At 50.3% G+C, this 16,245-nt stretch overlaps 1 protein-coding gene across 2 annotated transcripts in view; it reads right to left on the bottom strand.

Annotated features, from left to right (window-relative positions):
- The window catches only part of Adamts2 (ADAM metallopeptidase with thrombospondin type 1 motif 2), a 209,344-nt gene that overhangs the window by 67,023 nt on the left and 126,076 nt on the right, over positions 1-16,245 (bottom strand). For both annotated transcript variants that reach the window (XR_013053258.1, XM_076578283.1), the window contains exon 4: positions 1,943-2,145. Coding sequence is in view for 1 of the 2 variants with exons in the window: in XM_076578283.1 (XP_076434398.1) it covers positions 1,943-2,145 (203 nt within the window). In the remaining variant the exon portion in view is untranslated. The remainder of the gene's footprint in view (positions 1-1,942; positions 2,146-16,245) is intronic.

Here is a 16,245-nt window from a genome sequence, read left to right as displayed (position 1 = left end):
AGTTGGATTGCGGGGAGGAGGGGGTGTCCATGAAGGAAGGAAGGAAGGAAGGAAGGAAGGAAGGAAGGAAGGAAGGAAGGAAGGAAGGAAGGAAGGAAGGAAGGAAGGAAGGAAGGAATTCAGTCAAAAGTTGGGGGAAGTTGTAGATGTCTTCCAACAAGCTCCATGACACAGGAGCCCTCCACTAGGGAAAAGGGGGATTTTCATTCACCTGCCCCATGAAGAAGTCCCAGTGAATATCCCCCTTCAGTCAGGGTCCCCTGTAGGCTCCTTAGGAATGATGCTCTCCATGGTGTTGTCTCTGTTGTGTGACCAAAACCACATTTTAATTGGAGATGGAAACTGCCGTTGCCTTACTTAGAGACTGAAGACCCATTCACTTCCATTATGTCATTCAAACTACCTTACAGGGTGCAAGAAGGAACCTACCCATTTAAATGACGGGAACACCAAGGCTCAGAAGACTGGAACACCATTCCCATGGAAACACCTAGTCTTTTTAATTCCAAGCCACACCCTTTCCCTATGAGCTGGAGAGCGGTGGAACTAGGGGAAGAATACGTATCCTGGAGGCTGATGAGATTTGCATATCTGCTGGTCTTAAAGGCTTAGTGTGAATATTTCCTAAGATACTGCACCAAAAGTGGCGAGCCTGGGCCTGGCACACAGCCACACATTAGCAGATCATTAATTGCAACCATTACCGTTTTATTTATTTTTGTTGTTACTATTGTTATTGCAGCCATATCTTAGGGGTTGCTTAATTTAAATGATTATGGTTTATTATTATTAAATTAAAGGTACTTTTCAAAAATTAATATGAGATTAACATTCCCCGAAATAAAATGTACAAATACAAAGAATTTTGCAGGGGAAAGGGGGAAGTTGTGGGAGCTGAGGATGTAACCAGGGCAACTTAGAGGAGAGAGGGAGACCACTCAGATGGCAATCTCTTTCTGGGGTTCAGCTCACTCTCCTCCTCCTTCCTGTCCCTGAGGGATCTTTTCACCAGGACCTTCCAGAGGCTGACCTAGATGCCATCTTAGCTCCCAGGAGAAGAATCTATCTCTGTGTGTCTGTCTGGCCACCTCTAGTGAGGTCCTGGGAGGACCTTGTTCATCGTGATGCTCTGTAAGCCTGCCCGCCTCCCAAGAAACAGTCCCTTCTCATGCTCCAATTGAGAGCCACAGCCATAGCCTGGTCCTTCCTCCAACTGCTAACCTCCTCGCAGGGCTTTGGAGGGTCCACCACCCAGAGTGGAGAAGATCTCAGCCTGCCAGCTCAGCTCTGCCCCTTAAGGCCCAACCTGAGTCCAGCCCAGCCCTCCAGGACCCCTCTGTCTCAGCTTCTTCTCCCAGAGCTGTGATAATATACTCTGACAAAAGTAACTGAAGTGACAAAGAGTTTATTCTGTCTCACAGTTCTGGGGACTGTGAGGAAGAGTGGGGAAATCAAGGTGGTGGAAGCTTGGGGCAGCTGGTCACATGACACCCACAGTCAGGAGGCAGAGGGGGCTGAAGGCATGACAGAGCTCAGCTGGTCACATGACGCCCACAGTCAGGAGGCAGAGGGGCATGAATGCTCCTGCCTGGCTCCCTTTCTCCTCTTACACAGCCCAGGATCCCAGCCAGGGGATGGTGCTGCCCAGAATGGTGGAGTCTTCCCACTTTAATTAATGCAGTCCAGATAATCCCCCACAGGCATCCCCAGAAACCCATCTCCCAGGGGATTCTGGAGTCTGTCAAGTTGACAATTAACATTAACCATCACATCCCCCCTCCAGCCCCGTTTGCCAACATCCTACTCTCTGATGGACCCCACCCACAGAGCCACCCAGCCACTGCCTAGTCTCTACCTAAGCCCAGTTCCCCTGCCCTACTCAAGTCCTGCCTCCAAGAAACTGTTCCACTCGTGTTCCCTACACCCCCCAGCCTTGACTCACAATGTTCATGAGCGTCAGCAGGTACTTCTGCACATGCTCCTTCCCATGGAACTGGACCACTGAGTCATCCACGCCCAGCAGGACCTCGATGTTGTAGTCATCGTCGGTAGCATGCCTGCGCACCCTCCGCCGTGAGCTGTTGATGCGCTCCTCCAGGACGCCCAGGGCTCTGCTGAGGCTTTCCAGGCTGCCCCGGGAGGCTCCTGGAAGGAGAGGACACCTTCTTTGGTAGCAGCCCAGCACCCCTTCCCCAGGGGCATCCCAGAAAGACAGAACCCATCTGGGTACAACTCAGTCACCATCCAGGCATCAGGGTGGCATTGGAGTGACCATTGTCTCATTTAAAACTCACAGCACCCTGAACCTGGAGCATTGTGCCCATTCGTAGAACAAACAGAAGTCTAGAAAGAGGCAAGAGTAACAAACACAAACAACCTGGGGAAACTGAGGCTCAGCACAGGCAGTATGTGTCACAGGGTGTCTGCTCACTCCTAGCTCTCCTTCCAGAACTATCTCCCAATCTTTCAAGGCATGGACCAGTCTGACACCCATATCCTGGGTCTCCACCTGGGAACTTTGCCCTCAACCCCAGTGCTGATGCTCAGAGACCCATAAATCCCTCTCACCACACCTCCCACAGTGTGGCTTGGGAGAGAGCTGACTAACTGCCCCCGTAGGTCCGTACCTGGCGACGCACTGATCACGCTGAGGAGCAGAGTCTGAGGTATCTGAGCTGAGGGTAAAGGGTCTGCACCACCAACAGGACCAGAGCCCAGGACGCTTGGCACATGGTTCTGTTCCCACCCACCCCCATCAGCCACCCGACAAATCTCTTCACTCAGTCACACTGTGGGTATATCTTCAATACAAATCACTGTCTCCATTTTACAGACAAGGAACCCTTATGTGGCAGGCAACCAGGCAGATACTTCATGCCCTCAAGCTTACCTTTAACACTACAAACTGATAGTATCACACACACACACACACACACACACACACACACACACACTTCACATGTACCATACATGTATATAAACCTGCAGGCACAGACACGTATATGCTTAAACCACAAATGAACATCTATAGTGCACAGCCTTACACTCATGTGTGCATGCGATGCACACATGCACACACATGGCAGGTCCTGCCCAGGGCTACTCTAGGCATGGGGAATGGGCCAGCCCTGCAGGAAGGGCCCCATGCAGAGCTAAGCGCTGCTCTGCTCAGCTGCCTGGAGATAATTCAGGGCCATCCTGGTGCTTCCAGAGGAGCCGCCTGGGACTTAAATCTGACACAAGGCTTGAGGGATCGCTGCTCTATTTTCATGCATTTATTTCTTTGCGTCTTCAGCGAGCAGGGACAGCTCACCTTCAGAGCCACCTTGGGAAGCAAAGATGGTGATTTCCCCAGAAAAAGTTCTCCCCTGGGGAAAGAGCTAGACACCACCTTCTGCCCCTAGCTTGCTCAGGGTCACACACAGGCAGCCCCGGGAGAAGAGCAGACTGGAGAGGTACTCCTTGGAGCCACAGGGTGTTTTTTTTTTGTTTTTTAAATACCTAATTTTGTTGACAGCATTTGAAACTTGGAAGATTTCACATTGGAAATCATCGAGAACATCCAGTCTCTCTTGAGAAACTAAGAGACAGGGCTGGCCTTGGGTCACCTAGGTGTGCTGAGAGAGGGCACATAGGGGCCTAGGTCACCAGGGAAGCCACCTACCAGCCTGGTGACTTCTTGGAGTACCTTTCTGACTCTACTCCCCAAGGCAGCTGATGCCAAGCTGGCACAGTTCTTCAGCCAAACTGTGGGCTCCAGGCGCATCCGAAGCAACAAGGCTTTGTAAAGATGCTTTGGAGGTGCCGACTTCACCTCAAGCATGGTGATTACTGTTGCTGATATTATTCTTATGGTAATGGTTTTTGTGGGGAGGGGTCCCCAGTGTGCTCTCCTGTTGTTGTGATAAAAGACTGACCAAAGCCAATTTGGTCAGGAAATGATGTATTTGGCTTAGAGGTTTTAGGATATTATCAGAAGTCAAGATAGGAACCTGGAGGAAGGTGCTGAAGCAGCAACCGTGGAGGATCTCTGCTTATTATAGACTTGCTTCCTTATACAACCTAGGAGTGGGCTAGGATTTCCTCCATCAGTTTACGGTCAAGAAAATGCCCTACAGACATGCCCATAGGGCAACCTGATGGAGGTAACCCACAATTGTGATTCTCTCTTCCCAGGGTATGAAGATGACAACCAAGATCTGCTATCATAGGGAATGACTTCTTGGGCATTACCTTTTAGAACATCTTCTCTAAAACCCAGCCCGTGGTAGAGAGAGAGGTCCCCAAACCTGGGAGTGGAGACATGGATCAGCCCTTTCAAGCAGTCTGACTCTTTGAAAACTCCCTCAGGTCTGCTCCAGCTAGCTCAGGAATGACAGGTAGACCAAGGCAATGGGGTCTGCTGCCCTCAGGCCTTGGGCCAGATGAACCTTGGCCTGGCTGCCCTCCTGCCCTTCATGTCCCTTTGGGAGTTGGCAGTCAGGCAGATAGTTCACCTCATCAGTCATGGAGACACCCCCCGTCTTCCTCACAATGGTTATGACCTTAACACAGGCTAAACTCTGATCCTGATATGCCTGTCTCTCCCTGGCCAGCCACAAGCTCCCAAAAGGTCCTGGGCCAACCTCCTAGTGGTCCCTCTGACAGCAGGTCTGGTCTTCAGAGCCTACTCAACCAGGCTGGATTGCTGACATGACCTAAAGGCCTTTGTTCCACTTGGTCCTTGGCCCATAGTTCACATGACCACATGTCCCATCCTTCATTAACAGTGCAGGCAGGGTGATGAACTATCAATGCTGTCCATCTCCTGCTAAGGCGGGAAGATACTGCTGCCTGCGGTTCATCTTCCCTCTCCTACCAACACACACACACACACACACACACACACACACACACACACACACACACACACGGAGAAATCACTGGTCGTCGTCCCCCTCCCCCCCCAAGGGGGAGGGCCTGACAGATGTTAGAGAGAGAACAGGGGCCCCAGCAGCCATTGCCTGGTTGGCTGACCCTCCCCTTGCCTGTGTGTCTGTCACAGGAGCCTATCTTTTAAAATGAGTAAACAAAAGATAGTTGGTTCCTGGCATTCCCTTGCTTGGGGACCCTTCCATATGGCATCTGGAGCTCTCTTTGCTTTGATAAGGATGACACAGCAGAAACCATATCCGAGAGTCCTGGTCTCAGAGTCTCTAGAAGGCAAAGGAAAGCTGCTGAGAGCAGACCAACAGGCTGTGGGGAGGGTGGGGAGAAGCAGAGCTCCTACCCAGGGAAGACTGAGGCAGCAGCCACCTACAGAAGCTTTGTACAGCAAAGGGTGCCGAGCCCATGGGCTGCGGGCTGCACCTCTGAGCATCCTCAGAAGGGCTTCTAGGACAAGGACATGTGCACAGCCCTTCACAGTGATGAAACTGCGTTCAGTTCTCACAAAAAGGAGAGGCTCCTGGCTGTTCTCATACTCCACTGGCTTGTCCCTGAAAGGTCTCGGAGCTGCAAGCATGGTCCCCAACGTAAGAGTTACTGAGATGCCAGAGTCTTAAGAGGTGGGGCCTAGAGGAAGTAATAATGTTACAGGAGCTCCAGACTCATTAAGGAACCAATGCCATCATGTGGAAGTGGGTAAGGCTCTTGGGGATGGGTTATTCCCCTGGGGGACTGGTTGTTATTAAAGAGGGAATCTGACCTTCATCTTGGCTTCCTCGCTTCCTCTGGAATATACTTCTACCACATTATGCCAGTTGATATACTGTGACAAAGCCAGGGGGCGCTCTTGCCAGGATCCCAACACCATGTTGTTTGAACTTTTCATTCCCCAGAATAGTGAGCAAAATAAACATCTTTTCTGAATAAATATCCCAGTGTCAGGTATTTTGTGATAGTAGCCCAAAATGAATTAAGGCAACTAACAAGGAGCAATAAAGGGGCAGAAAGATTGAGTCCATCAAGACACATTGCCAGAGAGGAGGAGCTGGGACCTGAGACCAGGCCTAGGTCCAATAGTAACATTTTCCTGAAAGAATAATGATTCTGAATCTGGGCATGCAGATCTGATGATGGAATGCTTCCCTAGCTGCGTTTGATCCTCCAACATTGTGTAAAATGGTCACGGAGGTGCACACTTAAGACTCCTAGCCCTCAGGAGGATAAGGAGTTCAAGGTCATTCTTGGCTATAGAGGGAGTTCAAAGCCATCATGGAACACATGGGACCCTGTCGATAGCAACAACAACAGAAAGAATAATGATTCTTATTTTAGGAGTAGTGTGACCTTGCAATAAGAACATAGTCCACAATAAAGTGTGGGTATGTTCCTCAACACTGGTTTTTTGTTTGATCGATTTTCAGACAGGATCTTACCCTGTATCCCAGGCTGTCCTAGAACGTATTCTGTAGACCAGACACCTTTGTACTTCTGTCTCTGTCTCCTGTGTGACGGAATTGCAGGCATGTACTGCCATGCCCAACCTTTCCAATATGGCCTAGAGGATACCCCCATGCTCCACCAGCACAAGGGCTGGTTTAGGGGAACCAACACTGGTAGAAAAGACACCTGGGCTCTAGTCTGTAGAGTCAGAGTGGGACAGGGCTGGTGTCAGTCCTGTAGTGCAAGGATGCCCGAGGGCATGCAGGGCCCTGTGCAAGCCTCTGCCAGTGCCTTTGGTACGCTGGCCTCTACAGTTTTCTTGCTCACGACCAAGTGCTGAAGGAGCCCCCCAAACCACTCAGAGGGCAGTCTACAACTGATAGCTCTAAAGTCTTACTGCCTGCCTTCTCATTGGACTCAGAGATTGTGGGAGAGGATGCTGTGCTTGATCTCCACTCCTAACAAAGTTTGACTCTCAATTGGCTCCTAGGTTCATATGGTCAAGGCTCAGGCTCCAGCCTGTGTCACTGATGGGAGATGATGGGAACTTCAAGAGACCAGGCCTAGTAAAAGGAAGTTAGGTTACCTGAGAAGCACCCTCGATGGGGCTATTGGATCCCAGCCCCTTCCTGACTCTCCTGCCCCTTGGTGGCCATGAGATGGGAAGCCTCCTCCTCCACACCATGATGTGAGCTGCTGCAGTATACGGCCCCAAACCACTGAACCTGCGACTTCCGGTCCTGTCCTCCTTCTATGTTTCTCTCTGGTATTTTGTCAAACTTAATGCAAAGCCTACTGACACAACCCACAGGTATCAATCACCCCCTCACTAAACACTGGAGACAATAGGGGTAAGTCAGGGCAGGGGGTTGTCACCTAGAGAAGCACACTGTTCCATGACAGGGAAAGACTCTACCGTCTGCTCCCCCTGGAATGATCCTCCCTATTTCCCCCATCCATCAGGTTCTAGATGAAAAGGTTCATCCTAATTTCATCCTAAGTTCCAAGACTCTCCTCCTTCAGCTCCTCCCCCAGACAGCATCCTCTTCCCCTCCCACAGGAGCGACAGTTGTGTGCAGTGCTGACCTCTTTTGTGGATTTCCTTTGGTATTCACTGCTTCTCTGCCCTTGGATGGAGACCCCTGGAAGATGGTGACCACGGGGTCTGAAGGCCTCCGCTTCCCCAGTGCCCTATAGGGACCCTGGGGCTGGGAGGGTTCTGAGCCCTGGCAGAGACATGCAGTGGGGACCCAGGGCCCGGCAGAAGAGCGGCTGGTCTGGAAGGAGAGGCTGGTGCAGGTAAGGCCGGGGAGATGGCACTGGTGGGGGGGAGCAGGAGGGAAGCGTGCCGACAGATAGGAGTATGAACTGGAGCAAGAGCCAGCTATAAATGACTTACATGAGGGAAAACCAAGAGAAGAGGGGCCAGGACAGATTAAAACAAGTGGGGTGAAGAAATTAAACATGTGTCGTCTAATTGGCAGAGAAAAAAATGATGCGTCTTAATGTCATTCGTGAGTTAAAACAAAATCCAAGGTATTTAAGGGGATGGGCTGCTGAGGCAAATAGGGTCTGAAGAAGATGTGAGAGGAAACCCTGATGTTCTCACCCATGCACCAAATGGATGAAAGAAGGAGAAGCCTAGTTAGGAGTGAACAGTCACACACTTACTCCAGAAAACAACTCATGAGTCAGAGAAAACACTAGGGATGGGCATAAAGGATTTGAATTTATAAAAACAATCTAGTGTTCAAACCAGCAAAAAATAAATAAATAGATAAAAACACATCCCCTTCATGCATGTGGAGAAGACATTCAGACACAAAGAAAACCAAAAAACTGGGTTTATAATGACTAATATTGAAATAAAAATCAGGAATTACTGTAAAAAGGAAGGCCTTAAAACCTTTAGTTCTGGGCTTGGAGAGATGGCTCAGAGGTTAAGAGCACTGGCTTAACTGTCCTTCCAGAGGTCCTGAGTTCAATTCCCAGCACCCACATGGTGGCTCACAACCATCTGTAGTGGGATCTGGTGCCCTCTTCTGACATAACGCCACACATGCAGACTGAGCACTCATATACATAAAACAATAAATAAATCTTTTTTTGAAAAACCCCTTTAGTTCTAATAAGCATAGACTAACTAGAAGGTATAAATTCCAACAGTTGATGTAAAGAACTGCATAAAGAGATAACGAGCAGAAGCTGAAAAGGTGGCCAAAGGAAGGACTAGATCTTCTGTGGAAAGTCCCACCTGACCCACGAGGAATAGACACATCTCTTCTTACATGAAGTGAGAGTACAGTGGTCGATAACCCGCTTGTCCAGAACAACAACCAGCTAGAAAACTGGGTTAGGAGAGGGTGCACAATCATCATTATACTGAGAAATAAATAGAAACGATGAAGGTGTAAAGACAAGCAAGAGGTAATGCAGCCTAACACTCCAAAATTAAAAAAGAAAGAGTCCATAATAAGTGAAGAGAAAAATGATACAGTGTTGGATTGGAAGTTAGTCTCATCCAAATTAATTCGTAAGTGTAAGACAATCACAAAAGAATCATTAAACTCTAACAAATTCCAGAACTTACTTAGAAGACATGTGTGGAAAAGATTAATGAAAAGGAACTCCTTCAAATTAAGACTATATATTATAAAATCACATTCACTAGAATAGAGTATGTTAATATCATGAAATGTACTGAAAAAAAAATGTCCAAGGACACACCCAGACTTCTGGGTAAAAATAAAGGCTTGAACATAAACGCCCCATTTAACTCCTTTCTGGAATCCATCTGTCTGGAAAGTGTCAGTCAGGGACTTTTATTTTTAAAGTCCCAAAGCTATAAGCCCAGGGCAAGCAGAAGAGAAGCAATATCAGAACAGTCATCGGCCGGGAAGCAGGAGAGCTTTTCGTGGTAATAAACTTGATATATTCAAGTTGAGCTTCAAGCTGCTATGGAGAAGAGCCAGGATCCTTCTAGTCTGGGCCACAGTCCCCCAAAGCATGGAAATTGATGCGGCAAGTAGCATCCAGAAGTGGGGGCAGGGCAGATCAGTTGAAGGGCAGTGCCAATCCCCACCCATGTCCCATGCCCCTCTGCTGGACTGGCATTGGGCTGGAGTCTTCCTTGAAAAAGTGTAAAGGGTCTCTGGGATGCGAGCGCTTGGTGTGTTTCAGGGTGAGGGTACCATTCTAGAGACTGGTGGACTCAGTGAAGGACCACTTCCTCTGTTGGTTCCCAAGATGCTGGTAGCCAGACAGTCACCATTTCAGACAGAGCCTGGGCAAGCCCTCTGAGGAACCAAGGAGCAAAAGGAACCCACCTACAAACACCAGGGTTCCAGTCATTGCATTAATCATGTTTACCACCTACCTTTACAAATGAGTGGCCAGCCAAGGGCCACCTCTGTCTGGTGGGCACCTCTGACACTCACCATAACAGAAGAGGGGAGTGAGATCACAGACTCTCCACCTGCCTCTCTCTCCCTGACATCCCCCAGAGCCTCCATGGAACTCCCCATGAACAGGGTTGATAAATACACTCTGACCTTACGCTCTTCAAAGAGTCCAGTTCTCTCCATCCCCCTTGCAGCCATGAGCAAGCCCAGTCCCCTGGCCCCAGACCAAGGACAACGGTTCAACTTTACTTTTATCTAGTGCTTTCCTACTGTATGGCTCCTGGCCAGCACAGGTCATGTGGTGTGGAGGTTGCCTACCCACCCCGAAAAATCTGTAAAGGTCAGAAACTCACTTTGTCCTCTGGAATTGAAGGGTATGACTTCTAAGACCTCCCTTCTCTACATGGCAGTTACCTTTACCAATGAAGCTCCTTTGTGGGGATGGAAGGGAACATGTTTTCTCCCTCTAGGGCCCTGTGGCTATCCATCTCTCTGAATGCTCTCCCATGGCAGCTCCTCATGGCTCTCCAGTCTTGAGCCCAAAGCCCTCCCAATGAAGCCTATCTAAGGGGTGAGTCCAGGCCAGCTTCTTTCTACAAACCTGTAGTAATTTCCAACAGAGGAAAGAAATGGACTCTGCAGGGAACTGGGGACAGGAAGCTTGTGCTAGTGTCCTCTGAATGCTGAGAGGAGATGCTACACACTTTAAACAAGAACGGTAGGAGAACATTAGAGTGAGTTCCTGGACATTTTTTTAAAAGATGAAATATATGATCAAGTCAGTGAAAGGACTGGAAAATGAAGTTGAGGGCTTTCCTACAAAGTGAAACAGTAAGCCAATCTGGAAAATAATAGACTAAGACGCTTTGCTCATTTGCATACCACCCAGATAACAGAAGCTTCATAAAGAGCATGGAAAACCAGAAAGGAGGGTATTGATCATTCTAGAAAGTTCCCCTAACTAGAGCATGTTCCAAGGAGGAAAAAGATTCACCTAGTGCCCAACAGAGGAGAATAAAACACATCAGACAATTACAACATTTCAGCAGACAGGAGAGCCTGCAGGCTTTCATAGAGGGCAGGCAGGAACAAGCAGACGGTAGAAGTGTAGACAATGGAATGGATTCAGCATGGCTTAGACGTCTCAGCAGCAGCACTAGAAGAAGGCAAACGATGAAGCAAAGGGAACACTTGGAATCCCGTGGAAAATGGCTTGACTGCCATCTCACACTCAAACTCTCAGTGACCTACGACACTAGAACAGAGAAATTTCCAGACGTGTAAGTTTCCAGAACATCTACCTGCTGGTTATTTCTTCTGAAAAAGCTACTGAAAGAGAAGGTCCATCCAAACAAAAGATCTGCCCAAGAAAAGTGTGTGTAAGTGTGTGTGTGTGTATATGTGTGTGTGTGTGTGTGTGTGTGTGTGTGTGAGAGAGAGAGAGAGAGAGAGAGAGAGGAGAAAGAGGGAGGGAGGAAGAAGAGGGCAAGAGAGATAAGGCCATACCAGTGTCATGCCATTGAGGTATCAAAACTGTAAGCTACATAAACCCCTTTGTTTTATAAGGTTAGCTGCCTCCAGCATTTTGTTACAAGGCAAAACTGACTGATACAATCTGGTGTGATCAGAATGAAGCCGTGGAAATGCTAGAAAAAAATACAGCTAAATGCTTTTCTATAGGTCACCAGGCTCTTGCCTGCTCCCCTCCTTCACCGTCACATGCTTGCGAGACACTGTGGATGTCTTAGATCTCCGCTGGCTCAGCAAGGTGAATGGCTGAAACCACAGCTTGCTAAGGCACTTCATACGCAGAGGAAACATACCATGTTGCCGCCCCAAGACATCGATCATGTGGATTAGAATAGATTTCTCCCTTTCCCAGGACTCAGGGAGAACAGGAACTACTAGACTGCTCAGGAAAGGGAGAGGGAGGCTTGCCACAGTGACCCTGTAGAGGTGAGAGACATCTTCAGGTGTTGGTCCATGTTGCAGGTGGCATTAGCTGCTGCTTACCCCAGGCTGACCCATAAGCTTCCAGGGGGCCTCCAGTTTCTGCTGTCCACCTCCCCACAGGAACACTGCGATCGCAGGTGTACAGTCTACCGTGGCTGGCTTTTTATGTGAGTTCTCAACGGAGACATCTCCCTAGCCCAACCCAGCTCTTCTTGCCGACGGCTCGGGCTTTCCTGGGCAGCGGCGGCCTCACAGCTCACAGAACGTACATGGAGGCGCCAGTCTAGGCGAGGTCATCCGCAGGAAGGTCAGTCCTCCGGTTGTTAACTTGGAAGACATAATCACTCTGTGACTGCAGATTCCCCCGAAGATGGTCATTAAGATAAAATATGTTTACCTAGGTGCATAATCAGGGCACGGCAAGAGACCCTGTCTGGCAGCAGGCGGGCTCTTTGGAGGCTCTGGAAGCAGAGAGCAGGCTCAGCCCCAGGGGGGCCGTCAGCACAGAGTCCCACTGGTGAGTTTTATTAAAAGGAGCTCATTATGGTTATTTCAGCCCAGTCTTTATAACGTTATTACCAAACCTGAATTAATTGCTGCAGCTCCAACAGATGCAGCTCATTCTGTGCCATTTTTGCGATCCGGGGTGGAATGGGGGAGCCGGAAAGGGTGCCGGTTCTCAAGGGCAGCTTCAGTGGTGCAATTCAGAGGTGGGGGCTGAAGAACTGTGCATTTCCATGGAATGGGAACCTGGGGGTGCTAGGTCCACTCCACCTTCCAAGGCTTCTTCAGGGACAAAAAAGCGGCTCTGGAGAAGGGGAAGGAAACTTTTTTTGTCTTCCTGCCTGTGGTAAGGTCCTTAAATAATGTTCTGCTAGAGCACTGGATGCTCCCCTGGTAGGGGACATGGAGCATCTCAGCTTCTTTGGGTGTTTTTGCCTTTTCAGAGCTACAGGGGCTGGGGTAGCAGAGTGAGCTCTACTATACGGGGTGTTCATTCCTGATTTTTGTTTTGATCAGTAACGGTCTCCCTCCAAGTCTAAATGGCTCTGGAAAGCCAAATCCAACTTAGCTTTATTCTGAGGCCCCCAGCTTGAGACACACTCATGGGTCCAGCCAGGGCAGTGACTCCAAGAACACTGCTTGTGTAGATGAGAAGCTGCCATGATGTGTGATTTCAGGGCTGCTGGGCAGCTTCTTCTTCCCAAGAAGCAGAGATGAGATGCTTGGTTTTAACCATCAACTTGACACAAGACAGAATCACCTGGGAAGGGAGCCTCAGTGAGGGACTATCTAGATGAGGTTAGCTCATTGGCATGTCTGTGGGGGCTTATTTTGATTAGTGAGAAGACCTGCCTACTGTGGGCAGCACCATTCCCCAGGCATGGAACCCTGTATTGTACGAGAGTGGAATAAGTGAACTGAGCGTTGGCATGCATGCATTAGTTCACTGTCCTTTGCTCTTGACTGTAGACATGGCCAGCGGCTTCAGGGTCCTGTTGCTGTGTCTTCTCTGTAATGATGGACTGTGACCTGGCCTCCTGAGCTGTACATAATGAGCCCTTTCTTGAGGTGCTTTTGTTGGGTGTTTTATCATGGTGACAGGAAATCAAACTAAGATAGTGACAAGCAGGTGCTGAGGCTGGGCTGTGGTCTGGGGGGGGGGGCAGTCCCCAAAGGTTCACGTGGTGGAAGCTTTGTCTCTGGGTGGTTTATCCGAGAGTTGATGGGACTTTAACCTCCTATGGGAGGTGTTTGGTCACTGGGGCCACGGCCCTTACAAGAGACAGTGTCATTCATTGAGACTTCGTTCCCATGAGAATACATTGTGATGAAAGCCACGGAGCTGGATCCCTGGTGGACCCTCTGCCAGGGCTCTCCTTTGTGACCGCTTGACTGTGAGAAAGGCCGCACAGACAGGGTCACCTGACAAAAAAGCTTTGAGACAAATCATCTTTCTTTATAAAGGAACGAGCCTTGGGCAGCTGTTACAGCCGCAGAAAATGGACCCAAACAGCTGGTGGCACAACCCACACATCTCTGGCTCCCCGGCTCTCCAGCTCTTTGAATCAATTCATTTGGCTTTCTGTCTCTTGAAACCACAGGAGCCCCAGCACGACCCCCACCCAGACACCATCATGTGCACTGACCTCAGCTGGATGCCCCAGATAGTTTGGCCAAAGCACCCTGAGATTACCGAGACCTGAGGTGTGACAGTCTCCCCGTTTCAGGCTTTCACCTCCTGTTTTCTCAAGGAGCCCAGTGTGGGGTGAGGAGAAAACCTGCTAAGTCTTTAAGGTCTGGAGCCTAAGTAAGTGGGCCAACCCCCCAAAATACGTGCCCTCAGGACACGACGCTACAGTGTTCCTGTAGAAGTGTGCAGGCCACTGTGCTGGGTGCCCCGTTCTCAAGCGTCTCTCACATTTTATTTGCAGCAGGGACGGGGGGCCTATTGTCTCCAGACCTCCCCTGAGGTGCCAGAACGCCCTTGTCCCACTCTCCCGCTAAGCACAGCTGGATTGAACAGGACCCTCTCGTACCCACCTATTCTCCCGGTACCACCTTCCAAGGAGCCTCTGTACCCCACCCTTCAGCAACCAGGTTCCTGGGCCCTCCAAGGGGTAGCGAGGCCAGGAGCTGAGAGACAGTAAAGCACTGTCCCTTCTAAAGGAGTGTCTTGGGGACCAGCCTTGGCCTTGAGGACACCAACCTTTCTCTCTGTGGGACAGTACACCCCAGGGAGGGAACTGGCCCTGAGTCTCCTTTTTAGTGTCTCCCCAGCACAAAGCAGCCAGATGGCGGGAGCCAGTGGAGAGACTGGCAGATGACTGAGGGAAAATATTTACTGTGAACTCCAGAACAAAACACAGACACCCACAGGCCCCCATAGAGATTCCCTAGGATCTCATCTAGAATGAGGGGGAAGCAGGAAACTGCTAAGTGGGGCGCTGGTGACCAATGTCGCAGAGCCCAGCATGGCCAGAGCTCCAGCCTGCAGCCTGCTGTCACGCACAGCCTGTGGAAGCGTGTCTCAGGGTAGATGATCCCTGTGGACATCAGGCGGCTTCCTGGATACTGCTCCACAAGGTCCTGAGACACCTCACACTACATGCATCCTGGATACCCTGAGAGCATGACTTTGTTCATTTCCTTCTGTACCTCCATCCAACTACCCAGCTCACCCTTGTCTACCCAGCCCTACAATGCTGGCTCCTTTCTCCTCCTGGAGTCTCTGACACTGTCCCCATTCCAGCCTCAGTCTCTCTGCTATGGCCCTGACCTGGGCCTCCGGCAGGAGTTGATATTGAACCCATGTGTGGAGTTTTCAAATCCAAGTCCTCTCTGCCTGCCAGCCTTTGTTCCTCTGACCCCATACCATGCGGGATTGGTCCTGTATGTCTTTTGGCAGAAGCTTGAGGTCAATGTATGCAGGAGGACTCAAACACCAGACTGTGTACCCTCTCAGTAGCCTGCCTCTGGTTCCCCGCCCCCAGCCTAGGATCGGCTGCTTCTCACTCCCCTCTTGTCCTCTCCTGGTCCTGCCCAGAGTCCAGGCAGAGGAACTGGCTGACTGGCTCTCCCTGGTCGCTGCTGGGACTTTACAGGGTGGTACTACAGGGTAGGTATGGATTCCCCATGAACCTCAGCCAAGGTATAACATTAAAAGCCCCCTAGCAGGGATGTCCATGAAGGTGACACTGGAAACGTGGACCAAAGCCCATCCCATGTTGGGCCTGCAGCGTGCCGGTCTGATGGAATTTACTCCCCCCAAAGCTCATGTTGTGACTTAGTTCCCATTCGGAGACACTGAGAGGCAGGGCTGAGGGGCCTTCTCAATGTGACTAGGGCTCCAGCCCATGGATGGATTCATCCACGCGTGTCACATGTGGGCTTACGAAGTGAGACTGCTCCAAAAGTCACGTTGGCTTGGTCTCTCAAAGGTCCCTGTCTTGGGCCTTGTGGGCACTTTGCCACCAAGAAGGCCATGGCCAGCTGTGTCCCTCAGCCTGGGAGCAGATTGTTATTAGTAACAGAAAACAGCAAGACAGGGGGCTTTACACGTGTCGTGTGAAAACCGAGGCTCATGTGTGTGTTCTTCACAGCAGCCCGGTAGGGTGTGAACAGGGCTTCTGTTGGACAGATGTGGAAACAAGGCGAGCAGAGGCTGCAGGGGCCCAGCGGTGCAGGGTGTCCCAGATGTGGAAACAAGGCGAGCAGAGGCTGCAGGGGCCCAGATGCAGGGTGTCCCAGATGTGGAAACAAGCCGAGCAGAGGCTGCAGGGGCCCAGATGCAGGGTGTCCCTGTGTGCCTCCAGCAGCAGCCTGGGCACTGCCCTCGGACCGACAGGCCACTCCGAGGCAGCAACTGCTTTTGGGCCCTGTGGACAACAGGCAGCTGTAGCACCAGCGTTCTGGTTTTGCTTTGGACATTGTCTCAGAGCCCATCTGCAGTGACCCGGGGCCACAAACAGTCAGTCACCTGATGTTTAGCCATAGTGAAAACAAGGCTGGCACTTAGGCACAG

This window comes from Peromyscus maniculatus, chromosome 8 (genome assembly GCF_049852395.1).
Source record: "Peromyscus maniculatus bairdii isolate BWxNUB_F1_BW_parent chromosome 8, HU_Pman_BW_mat_3.1, whole genome shotgun sequence".
NCBI classification, from domain to species: domain Eukaryota; kingdom Metazoa; phylum Chordata; class Mammalia; order Rodentia; family Cricetidae; genus Peromyscus; species Peromyscus maniculatus.
The sequence above is the reverse complement of the archived record's forward strand: the minus strand, read 5'-3'. Positions and strand labels throughout refer to the sequence as shown.